The 12062-nt window shown below is 37.2% G+C and overlaps 1 protein-coding gene across 1 annotated transcript; it reads left to right on the forward strand.

The window, feature by feature from the left end:
• The first annotated feature begins 3381 nt into the window (after positions 1-3381).
• On the forward strand, positions 3382-6841 carry LOC133451056 (uncharacterized). The gene is made up of 2 exons (XM_061729986.1): positions 3382-3836; positions 5985-6841. The coding sequence occupies exons 1-2, from the start codon at positions 3435-3437 to the stop codon at positions 6396-6398; spliced, it is 816 nt and encodes a 271-aa protein (XP_061585970.1). The 5' UTR covers positions 3382-3434; the 3' UTR covers positions 6399-6841.
• The last annotated feature ends 5221 nt before the right edge of the window (positions 6842-12062 follow it).

Consider the following 12062-nt stretch of genomic DNA (forward strand, 5'->3'; position numbering starts at 1 on the left):
ATTTCCTTCAAAAATAAATAAATGAGTAGACCTCAGAATTCAGGACATTCTAATTCAATATTTGCAACAATATTTTTTAAATAATGAGTTTTGTTTTAAATTGTTTCACAATTTAACAGGGCACCAAGAACGACAACAATAGCTATTGACATTCGGCATTCACGAATTGCTTTGGGTGGTAACATTTATGCATCACACTGAGTGCTGGCTTGGTCTTTTAAGTACCAGCCAAAAATAGGAAACCAGTTTGAGGTTAAACTGCGGCTGGAAATGAAGGGAGACTGCAATATCAGTAATATCTTCCCCATGGGACCCTACAGATGGTAAATCGGCCTGTCACAATAGGCACAATCAATGATTACATGCATGAACGTAACGGACAAAAACACGACCGTCCCCAGAAAGTGGATGTTTAGGTCCTAAAGCCCGCGGGGTTATGATCTGGAAATAGGCTGGCCACTGCACAGCTTGGGACAACTGCTAAAGCCTGGAATAATATATACTTGCTTAGACCGAGTGAAAGAAACGACGATTAGGTAGTGATGATAGTGGTGGTGCTTTAATTTAGTCAGCAGTCAGAAGACCAATTCATGTATGGTTCATGTGCAGAAAATCTTGGGCAAAAATAAAAGGAAAACCTTGATCAAGCCGGAAAGATGTTTTCACTAATAGAAACTTATGTAATCATGTGGTGTCTACAATGAGTAACTGTGATTGTCAGCTATTAATTTAAAGATTTTTTTCACCAGCAAAAATTTGGCAAACTATAGCCACTACTCAAATGGGTTTACCATTTAATTTAATTTAAAAAAAAATTGGACTACTTTAAAAATATTGGGAAAAGCAAACGAAAACAAACAAAAAAAACTTAAGGGATGTATTCACTGTGGCAAGACTTTACTATTTTCAGCTGATAACCCAAAGAGCTAAGTGGCTCTTGATGCATCAAGTAAATAACTGAAAAGCCATTAATGGGTAATGTATTATGGCAGAAATGAAGTTTATTCTCTGAAATGAAACTTTCTTAGATTGGTCTAAGCTGCAGCTCTGCAGTCGGTTGCACGTGAAGGGACTTTCTAGTTTCAGTTGACAAAAACCTTAGTTCCTGTCTTTTAAAACTGATGGATACAATTCTTTTTATGGAGCAGGGTGTTGGATATAGCTACAAATGATGGCAAACTTGTATACTGCACCCCGATACCTCAGCCACACTTCCAATTATGGGAGATGATACACAAAATAAAGTATGCTAAATTAAAGCTGAAATGTTTTAATATCTTTTTTTTGTTTTTTGTGACACTGTATGTGAAATAAATTGTAAAAAGTTTGTGTTGTGGTAATTTTATGATGTTCGTGAGCTTTTTGTGTGTGTTAAAGAGCTCATTCTATGCGTATTTACAGGTTCATAATTGAATCTTTGCAGGTTTACTGGAAGACATATAAGTTTATTTTTAATGTATTTTTTCTGATAATGTAACTTGCTACAGGGACTCTTGTCGCCAAATGTCTGAGATGCTGCATTCTAGTTCCTGTTCCTTTAGGAGATCTGTCTGCTAGTGATGGTAAGAAAGGACTGGTCAGCTGTTTGGTTACAAAATAAAAGAATGCAAGACAGTCTCCCAGTCTTTAGTTGAGCAGTGAAATACTAATATCTGTGGATGTTTGCTTTTCATGGAGATGTTATGCAATGAAGCAAGCCCAGTTATTAAAAAGCAGGCATTACAAGTATATCATCTTCGGTGGGAGTAAGTGACTCCATTGGATTTGTGTACGTTCATTGAAAACAAATTCACTTATTTATATAGATTTATTTACAAGGAGTTATATATGTTCAAAATGTTTGGGTATGTACATCTATTTATATATACATAGATTCATACAAGTGTTTACATTGTTATATTATATACTATGGTTTTGACATGGAATGAATCAATAAATGCAATTACTTCAGGTTTTGTAACTTTTTAGACATGCTTCATGCACAAACAACTACAGAGATAATAGAAAAAACACTGTAAACATTTGTTTACTTTAAGATTCTTAATGATGAATGAAAATCTGTTGAAAATGTTTTTTTTTCCGAAAACTCAATATCAGTCAAAGAATTGGTTCTTACATTAACATGAGTTGCTTTAAAGCCGTTAATGTTGAAGTCATTTACCTCACTCAGTACAAAGGCTACCCATCAGACCAACTTATAGTGAATACTGACTGTTTCCATGGAAATGTTTTTAGTAAAATAAAAATTGTCAGGTTTAAAAGGAATTGGACCCAAATGTGGAAGACTGAAAGGCAGATGGAATCAATAATAACGGAAGTTACGTGGGTCACTATGGTTGACTGGATGACTGCGTGACATTACACGGGTCAATCAGTCCCTCTTTGACACGAGATAATTTTGTGAGTCCGAATGTCTGTCATAAAGTATTTATAGCACAAGTGTAACGGTGGCCGACAGGTCCCTTACATGACTTTGTTTACATAAAAATTTGACGTGCACGGAGTATGAGAAGACATGTGCACTTTGTTTACTGCCACTGGCAGTTAGGAGGGGACGAAAAAGAAAGTCCTTTATTTTGAACTAAAGGAGCAGCTGAAGCAGGATAGCAGGATAGACAGAAATTGAAACCTGGCAGTTTTAAAAAAAAAAGAATAATGAGCTGCACAACAGGCAAAGAGTTGACAAGCAGGGGAAGGAGGAAAGACCTGACACACACTCTGACAGAAGGTCAAAAGCTGGTTGTGCAGCAAGAAGGTCCTGGGTTCAATTCTCGCCAGGGAAACTGTGGGTGCTGAGTGCGTGTTAAGTTCCCCCATGACCTCAGCGCCCACACCCTGGGTGGGGTTGGCGAAAGGATCTTTCTGTGTGGAGTTTGCATGTTCTCCCCGTGTTCCCTTGGTAGCTAATGTGAGCTACCCTCACAAAAACATGCAGCAGTCCTGGGCTATACATGCCCCCTCTGGCCAGCCAGCTAGATGGGGTGGGGAAGATCCGGCCGGAATAACGTGATCCTTCCACGCGCTACGTCCGGCCGGAGAAACCCCACCCTGTCTGGTGAAAAGAAGCGGCCTGCTCACTCCTCAAGTAACTTAAAAAAAACACACCAGAACCCTAAAAGGGACCAAAGAAACCTGAATGATTTCATGTATATATTTCATAAAGCTATATATTTTATAAGTGAGACTTTTAGACTTACACTCAACTTTATTGATCCCTTTGGGATGACTCCCTCTGAGAAATTCAGTCTACAGCAGCTTATAGACAAGTTTACGCGCCAAAACACGGCGCTGCCATTCGTTTGCATCAATGCATGTCATTTCCGGCGGAAGTGGTTTCCGCAGCCTTTTACCGGTATAAACAGCGGCGTGGATACGGCGTGGACACAAACCTAAACCAAATACTTGCTGTTCGTGTGTTTTTTCTCTCGACAACTATGTCTTTGCCATGGGAACACGGTTCTACGACTTTGACTGGAGATGGTGTTACTCTCCCCCACCCGGATTCAGTGCAGAACTGGGAGGATAACATGACCACATGGCCCAGCATAACCTTCGCCAAGATCATCTCCTACTTCTCGGACTCCATGGCAATCGATGGGAAAGCTTCTGAGGCTTTTCAATACCTGCACAGCAACAAAGTCGGGTGTCTCATGTCCTACAAACATGATCGTTTTGTTTTTTTTAAAGCAAATGTCAAGCCTAGCCAGTCTTTAAACAATTTGTGGCATAATGCTTGGGTGCTGGTAACCGAAGCTGGAGATGTGAAAACGGCGGGATGTTCGTGTGTTGCTGGACCAGGGAGATCGTGTTCCCATGCAGCTGCGATCCTATGGAAGGTAAGAAGATTATTTGTCTTTATTTTTGGTATCCGAACCAGGCCCGGTTCTACGAGGGTGCATAAGCACGCACGTGTTTATGTGTTTGCATGCTCAGTTGAAAAGACGAAACAAAAGGCGTGCGCCCTAAAATCAGTGGATCATAAATCAGTCAATCGGTTTAAGACATACACACATTTAAGACCATAAATCAGCCCGCGTTACACCAACGCAGAGCCTCGGCGTAGGTTCTGCGTCGATCTATGGTTCCACGTTACACCAACGCAGAGCCTCGGTGTAGGTTCTACGTCGATCTATGGTTCCACGTTACACCAACGCAGAGCCTCGGTGTAGGTTCTACGTCGATCTATGGTTCCACGTTACACCAACGCAGAGCCTCGGTGTAGGTTCTACGTCGATCTATGGTTCCACGTTACACCAACGCAGAGCCTCGGCGTAGGTTCTACGTCGATCTATGGTTCCACGTTACACCAACGCAGAGCCTCGGTGTAGGTTCTACGTCGATCTATGGTTCCACGTTACACCAACGCAGAGCCTCGGCGTATGTTCTGCGTCGATTTAACACTGAGACCATAAACAAGAAAAACGCTGCTTTCTGCTGCACCGTTAACAAAGTAACGAGGACAACCACGCCAGCAAGACAACAGTGAATGAATGATTGTTTATTTCGAATGATTGTTTATTTCGTTCAGCAGCAACATCATAAAAAAAGAACAAACATAAACAAAACAGAAAAAATAAATTAAACTATGGCTGAACGAAAAGGGTTTGGCAGAAGCATAGCTTTTAGGCGCCAAACCCTTGTTTACTATTCAAAATTTGACAAACAAACAAAACATATTCTAGTAATACAGTACTTTATAGTACTACAACAATGTATATTAACATATATATCCAGAACTTTACCAAAACTACAAAGTATATTAACATAGGCTATATATCCAAAACTTTACCAAAATTACACAAGAATACACTACTATGATTGTAAACATAATTATATAAATATATCTACACATGCATACCTTCTTGCATGCATACATACATACAAGCCATAAGCACAAGGATTATGTACCCAAATAATCCAAACTACTATTAACTTAACGAGAAAAAAAATAAAGTAATAAACTATAACATTTTATACTTTTCAAAAGTGCACCATTTAAACTTTTTTTTCAACTGGACAACACTTTTACTATCTTTTATTTCGTCTGGTAAACTATTCCACATTTTTACTCCATAGACTGAAATACACATTGTTTTTAGCGTGGTACGAGCACTTGGTTGTTTAAATTTCCCCTTCCCTCTGAGGTTATACTTTCCGTCCCTTTCCGCAAACATTTTTTGAAGATTTCCTGGAAGTACGTTATTCCTTACTTTGTACATGATTTGAGCAATTTTGCAGTCAACGATGTCTTTGAATTTCATTGACCTGGATTTAAGGAACAGTGGGTTGGTGTGTTCATAGTACCCTACTTGGTGGACTATTCTGATAGCTCGCTTTTGCATAAGATATAACATTTGAGTGTTGCTTTTGTATGTACAACCCCAGACTTCTGCACAATAAGACAGATATGGCAACACAAGAGTACAGTACAGTGTGTATAATGAATTGTAGTTAAGTATTTGTTTTGTCCTATATAAAATTCCTATTGTTCTTGCAAGTTTCGATCTAATACAACTAACATGAGGACGACAGTGGTTTGTTTAGTGATGGTTTTGAGCTGTATAGATCAAATTAGTTTGAATTTCTATGTTTTATTTTCAGGGTAAGAAACATCTGTTGCTAGATTGTCTGATGGGTGAGGTAGCCCAGACTAAATGAAGCATTTTCTTTGTTCTGCAGCGATATTGCTGCAATAAAGCATTTAAAATACACTTTAAATATTCTTGTTTTGCTAGTATCGTTCCACTTGAAATTATGGCAAAATGCATAATTTAGTGTGCATCTGAGATGCGCACAGAGAAAATAAACTACTACATAATTATTATATGTATGATTTCACTTAAACAAATCTTTAAATTTTTATTTAACTGTAGAATAATATGCACACATTTGATTTATGTGCATAAATTCAATTGCTAGTTCCCTAACCCCATAACACAGTGAACCCATTATAATATCTGCATTTTTTTTTTTTCTCTCTCTAGGTAGAAAATGCTGTGAGACAGGGGAAAACCAGGCTTGCCTGCACTGATGGACAGAACCAGTGGAATGCTGGGTCCAAAAGAAATGCTGGTCAGAGGAAGATGAAGGATGTGCGCTCCAAACGTCACCACAGGCAGGATGTTTACCGGCTGCCACAAACTTTACAGGCAGCTTCTACCGCTCCAGAACCGGCACGGGAGGTGAAAGTCTTTAGGACTCATGAAGAGTGGAGGAAAAACATGCTTTCCTCGCCTATGGCAGAACTTTTCATGTGCCCTGGAAATAGCCTCCTGAAGCTCTGCATTAATGCAGATACCTCCACCATCACCGAACCGACAATAATGGTCAACACACATGGGGTAAAAAATAAAATAAATACAAAAAACACAAGATTGGGAAAAAACATACACTCTTAAAGAATATAGAAGGGAACAGTGGATAATTGACCAAGTTATTTAGTAAGATTAAATTATTGCACTGTGGTTGACAGATTATTGCACATATGATGACCATTTCAATGAATAAATAAGTATTCCTGTTCAATAAAAAGGAAAAACAGCAAGTGGTTACTATGTTGGATAGTGGCTACCTGTTACATCCTCCCCCAAGTGAGGAGTTGTACAGCCTGATGGCCTGAGGGACAAAGGAGTGCTTTAGTCTGTTAGTCTGTTAGCCCTGCATTTGAGCAGGCTCCTCTGGTTGCTGATGACGGTGTGCAGAGGGTGGTTGTTAATGTCCATAATATCCAGCAGTTTGTTCAGTGTCAGAGTTTTCAAACCACAGACCATTGTGAAATAAAAGTGTCATGAAATAAATAAATGTACACAATTATAAAATACAAATGTCATGAAATAAACAAGTTGCAATTTAAAAACTAAAGATTTTGTTTTATTAATTTTGTATTTGTTTCATTGTCATGTTTATTTATTTAATTGAATAGTTATTTATTTAAGATGTATGTTGTATTATTTAATTGAATATTTAATAATTGAATATTTAATAATTTCCATAGAAAGGGGTAAAATCAAAATCTATTCATGTAAGCTTTAAGCTGTTCATTTATTAAACTCACCATTGAAAGGCAAAATTGCTCAATTGAAAATAATTCAATTTTAATGGGTATATATAGAAATATATCAGTTTTTCTTATTTTAAACATGACACAATATCCTAAGATCTTAACAACATGTCTGAAAGACATGCTTGGGTAAAAATACCACAAATTCAGTACCACAGATTGCTTTTTTAAAACACGTTTTTACAGCTCCTTTAATAGCAGCCAGTCTTAGAGAAAAGAGACAGCCACTTGACTTGACTGTGCACGGCTATAATTGTGATCTTGGTAGAATATTTATGCATGCCAAGTAGTATAATGTTCAGGATTTTTAAGTAATGACCTCCCTATTAAAGCAGTGACCTGTGGACACCCCTGAAGGAGGGAACTAGCTCTGCGTAATGCATGTAGACTAAGAGCACGACGACTCCCTGCAGCTCAGGAACACAGAGCTTCTCTCATGCCTGCTCAGGAGTAATAGCGAAACAATGGGATCACCGCCTCAAGGTTGGCCTGTGTTTGCAGCCTGTGTTTTTGTCTTGCACCAAATGTTTACTCAAAACACATCAGCCTTCTCTGAGAATGAGGTCAGCACTGCCTTTAATCACCACTGCAGGCAGAGACACAGTGTCCCCCAGAAAAAGCTTTTTGCCCAGAGTGAGGCACAGGCCACACAGAGGAAGCAACTGCCAGCCATACTTTGCTGAACAGCACCATCAGTATCCTGCCAAAAATGTACCTCTAAAGCCTCACGTTGGACAGAGCATCCTTGTTAGATATGAAAACAACCTCCCCAGTAGACTTATTTTAGGAAAATGTTTAAAACAAGAAAGGTTGATTGTTAAATAAAAGTTTTAGTTGCATTAATGAGTGGTTAACAATTGTCAAATTGGTGATTAATCAACATTAATCAGGATTTAGGCTGATTAGGCTGACATGGATTTGAGGTGCACAGTAAGTAGAAACGGCTGCACTAGGCCTAAAATCAATCTACACCGGCAGTGGGAACTAGGAATTGAATAATGTTTGGATCGTACTCACGTTAAGAAATGATTAAATTAAAAAAAAGTATTGTATGAAGAAAAAAACAACAAAAGGAGAATTTAACCCTAAACAGATCCCAGTGTCTGTCATGTTTTACACAGACTTGAAGGACCATCAACAAGGTTACCTCAACTCTGTTTCAGAAATTGATGTAACTTGTACTCAAATCTGTTTCCAGGCAACTTACCCTGTGAATATAACAAGCTCGGATAAAATAGATTTCTCTGTAATTTTTCCAACATCAACTCACTTTCCTTTGCTCTTACACCTCATATCCTTTTCCGCAGAAAGATGTGCTCAAATTCACTATGATTGCAATACAATCACTAATTCTAACAAAAGAAAAGTTGGAGGATCTCATCTTTTTAGCTGATATTGCTATGGTGAATTATAGGACTGAGACGTCCATTAATGATGACTTTTTTAATATATTTGTTTTATTTATTTAACTTCGTACCAAAATTTTCAGAGTTGACTGAACCAACTTTAAACCCCTTATTTTACATCTGAAACTCATACTTTCTCATCTCAGGGCTTGTCAACTGTTGGTTAGGATTTTAATCGCGTGCGTTTTGATTTTCACACACGGCAGAACTTATGCGTGAAATGTTATATGAATTTGTATTTTGTTGAATAAAACAAGAGATGATAGAGAGGTCAAATCTAACAAGTTTGTATTCAACATTGTATTAACTAACCCCGTAAAAAATAAAGGCCTATGAAAACTCAAAAATTCTAAGTAACTGGCTGCAATAGATTTTTGTGTTTTGAGTCTACTAACTAAAACTCAGACACATTTCTTTTGTTGAAGTAATTTATAAATTAACTTTGAGATAACTTCAAATTTAGATTTTTTTTAAACACTTAAAATTCAGCAGTCTGAACTAATTATTTTTGTTTCAGATAAATTATCTTTCAATTGCATCAAAGCTCAACATTGAGTTGTATTCTGAAACATGAGATGTTATGGCAACTAAAACTTTTTTTATTATGCCTATATATGATACAAATATAAATAATACTAGTTTAGTAAAACATGTTTATTTTAAACATTAAATACAACATTCCAGCATGATTCCGTGCCTCAGACGAGTCCTTGAAGAGAACCTCTTGGTTTTTGAAGGCAAAATCACGAAATTTGCCCGTCATAGGACAACCCCTCAATAAATTAATCAATAAATTAGAACTATATGGGATCAGGGGACTGCCATTAGAGTCGGTGAGAAGCTATTTAAAAAAAACAGATGCAATTTGTGAAACCACCATCAGTCAAGATGTTTGGATATTGGGTGTGGCGTACCACAGGGGTCGGTGATGAGTCCGAAATTATTCTTCATGTACATCAATGACATATGTAAGACATCACAAATACTCAAATTTATCTAATTTGCAGATGACACAAATATAACTGGATTAGGTGAGAATTTATAGAAACTTTTGGACACTATCGCTTCAGAATTCATCAAAATTCTTCAGCACGATTAATCTCCAGGATTAATGTCCTTTCCTTCTACAAAACATAAATAAAAAAGAAACCTTTGCAAATAAACATAATAGGCTACCAGTTATGACATGCTTTTTTTGTTAAAGCAAAGTATGAAATAATTACACTTTTAATGTATGTAGAGTTGTATACACTTGTACAATATGGTAAAAATCACATAGATTCACTTTTTCCTTTTTGTATACTTTTTTATACAAAGAATGATTACAGGTGATTTTTAGATTTTGTTTTGGAAAACAAAGTTATGTGATTTTTTTTTATTATTTTTTCTTATTCATGTTTGAGCAGGTTTCTGACATGTCAGCTCCTTTAGACATCATGCAGTTCTTTAGTGGCGATAAACTTAAACTGTATTAATCCCTCAAGTGTTTTTATTATTCTCTTGAGAGAATCTAAAATGATTTAAAAATGGATTAAAAAAAACACATTTATCAAAGAATTAACAATCTAAATTTTCCAATGCATTGAATTAATATGGGATAACTCCCAACTGTACACAGAAGTGGCTATTCAACTGAACCTCCAAACTCATGAATATACTGGATAACAGCTTTCTTTCTTTCTTTTTTAATGAAAGGGTTAAGCTCATTGCAAAGTTTTTATGTAAAATGAAGTATTTTTACTATTTTACTCTTTACCATTTTCCAGTTTTACACAAAGCTTGAATATTTTGGTAACCATTGTCAGACTTCACAACTGTTAACTTTCCCTCTCAGGCATGTGTTTAATCAGTTCATTCATTCGTCATTCGAGTATTGGTCAGTAATGGTCAGCTACAAATGCCTTTGCAGGTCCCACCACACCATCTCGTCTACACCCCATATACGTTTTCTTGTTAGACTGCTTCAGTTTCCACTCATGTTGTCATGAAGAATCAGGGAAAAGCTGTTTATGAATCTTTAGAAAGATCAGTGGTATTGACCTTTGAGTAGCCTTCGGACCACCAGTCTCTTATCTGAGGTCAGGTCAGGGTTCTTCACTGTCCCAAATGGAGCATAAGTCCTCATCTATTTTCACAGATGACTGGAAGTGAAAGGGTCTCATTTCCAAATGAGGTTTTATTTAGCTTGAATTTGGCACAAGTACCACATGCTTGTATCATGTCAGTGCTTAAACACTTAATCTTGTTTGAATAACTTCCATTTAACTCTTGCAGTGACTTTTCAGAGGTTATCCAGACCGAAAATATGATATTGATGTTGTTGAAATTTTGATCAGAAGATCAGCGTAATGCAATTTGACATTTAAAGGTTTAACACATTAAAAAAAAGATAACAGAATAAGAAAGCAAAAAGGAGATCCGATTGCTTTTTCTCTGTTCTTTGTGTTTGTGCGTGTTTTAAGCAAGTTTCTCTAAAAGAAGACAGAAATATTGTCTAAAAAATAAATCATGTCCGATCTGGGGTATGCATGAACCCATCACTATGGGACTAAAATAATGACGAAGCCCAGCCTTTGTTATCCCGCGATAAAACATTTGAATAATGGACTAAAAAAACCACAAAGAAACCAAAGAAAAGAATTTGGAAGAAAGACAGTCTATTAGAAAATAGGAATCAGATAAGAAAACAGAGTGAAATAAAGCGGTGCAGTAAAATGGACACAAAATAAGGAGAGAAGAGAGAGAGGGGGCAACAGTGGTGCGATGTGAGTGTTATCATCAGCTCTCATTCCCAGCATGGAATCTATAATGGGAAAATCAACCTCTCTGACTCCTGTGTAATTGGATTTGCCGGGTCTCGTGCTGAATCAGAGCCCAGTGGGTAGCACAAAGCTTGTTAAGATCGGACAAGCATTGCTGGGCTGAGGGAGAGGTGGGGCGACAGCAGAAGTAACCTTGACAACTTTTCTGAAGTGTAGAGTGAATAATTTGATACGTTGAACACTCGACCGTTCATCTTCTGTAGCTTGAAAGCTTTGTAGACATTAATAAGTTCATACACTGAGTGAAACCTGAACTTCTTTTTTTTTTTTCACACGAAGGTCACCAGAAAAGAAAAAATAGACACCTGTATTACCTCGGAACAAGTCTTTTCTAACTGTCTTTGCCAGGATACAGGACTAAACACATTTCTACCCTAACTTAGTTACTCCTGTAAGACCTGTAAAGCCTCTGAGGCATGGGCTTTTTTTTTGTTTTGTTTGTTTTTTGGAGAAGGGAATCAAATGTGCACAATAAATTAAGTAGCCAAACTGTATCTTATCTATAACACCCCATTAATGGTAGTGCATCCACTTTGTATAGTTAATAGTGGATAACCTTTGGTCTGAATCCAACATCAACATTTTAACTGAGTTATGAAGTAATTCAACTAATTGAAAGCTTTAATAGTTGTGATTAAACTAGACGCACTAGAGGGACTTTATTTTGTCCCTTTTGCACCACTAAACGGGTCTAGTTCATATCCCCCTGGTCAGGAGAGGATGACAGACTGACCTTTTACCACCATTGATATTAAAATAACTGACTGTAAAAGC

Source organism: Cololabis saira, chromosome 9 (genome assembly GCF_033807715.1).
Source record: "Cololabis saira isolate AMF1-May2022 chromosome 9, fColSai1.1, whole genome shotgun sequence".
Classification (NCBI taxonomy): domain Eukaryota; kingdom Metazoa; phylum Chordata; class Actinopteri; order Beloniformes; family Belonidae; genus Cololabis; species Cololabis saira.

Coding starts and splice junctions, on each gene's coding strand:
- LOC133451056 (XM_061729986.1), top strand. CDS start 3,435: ATGTCTTTGCCATGGGAACACGGTTCTACGACTTTGACTGGAGATGGT. Junction 3,837..5,984: donor CAGCTGCGATCCTATGGAAG/GTAAGAAGATTA, acceptor TTCTCTCTCTAG/GTAGAAAATGCTGTGAGACA.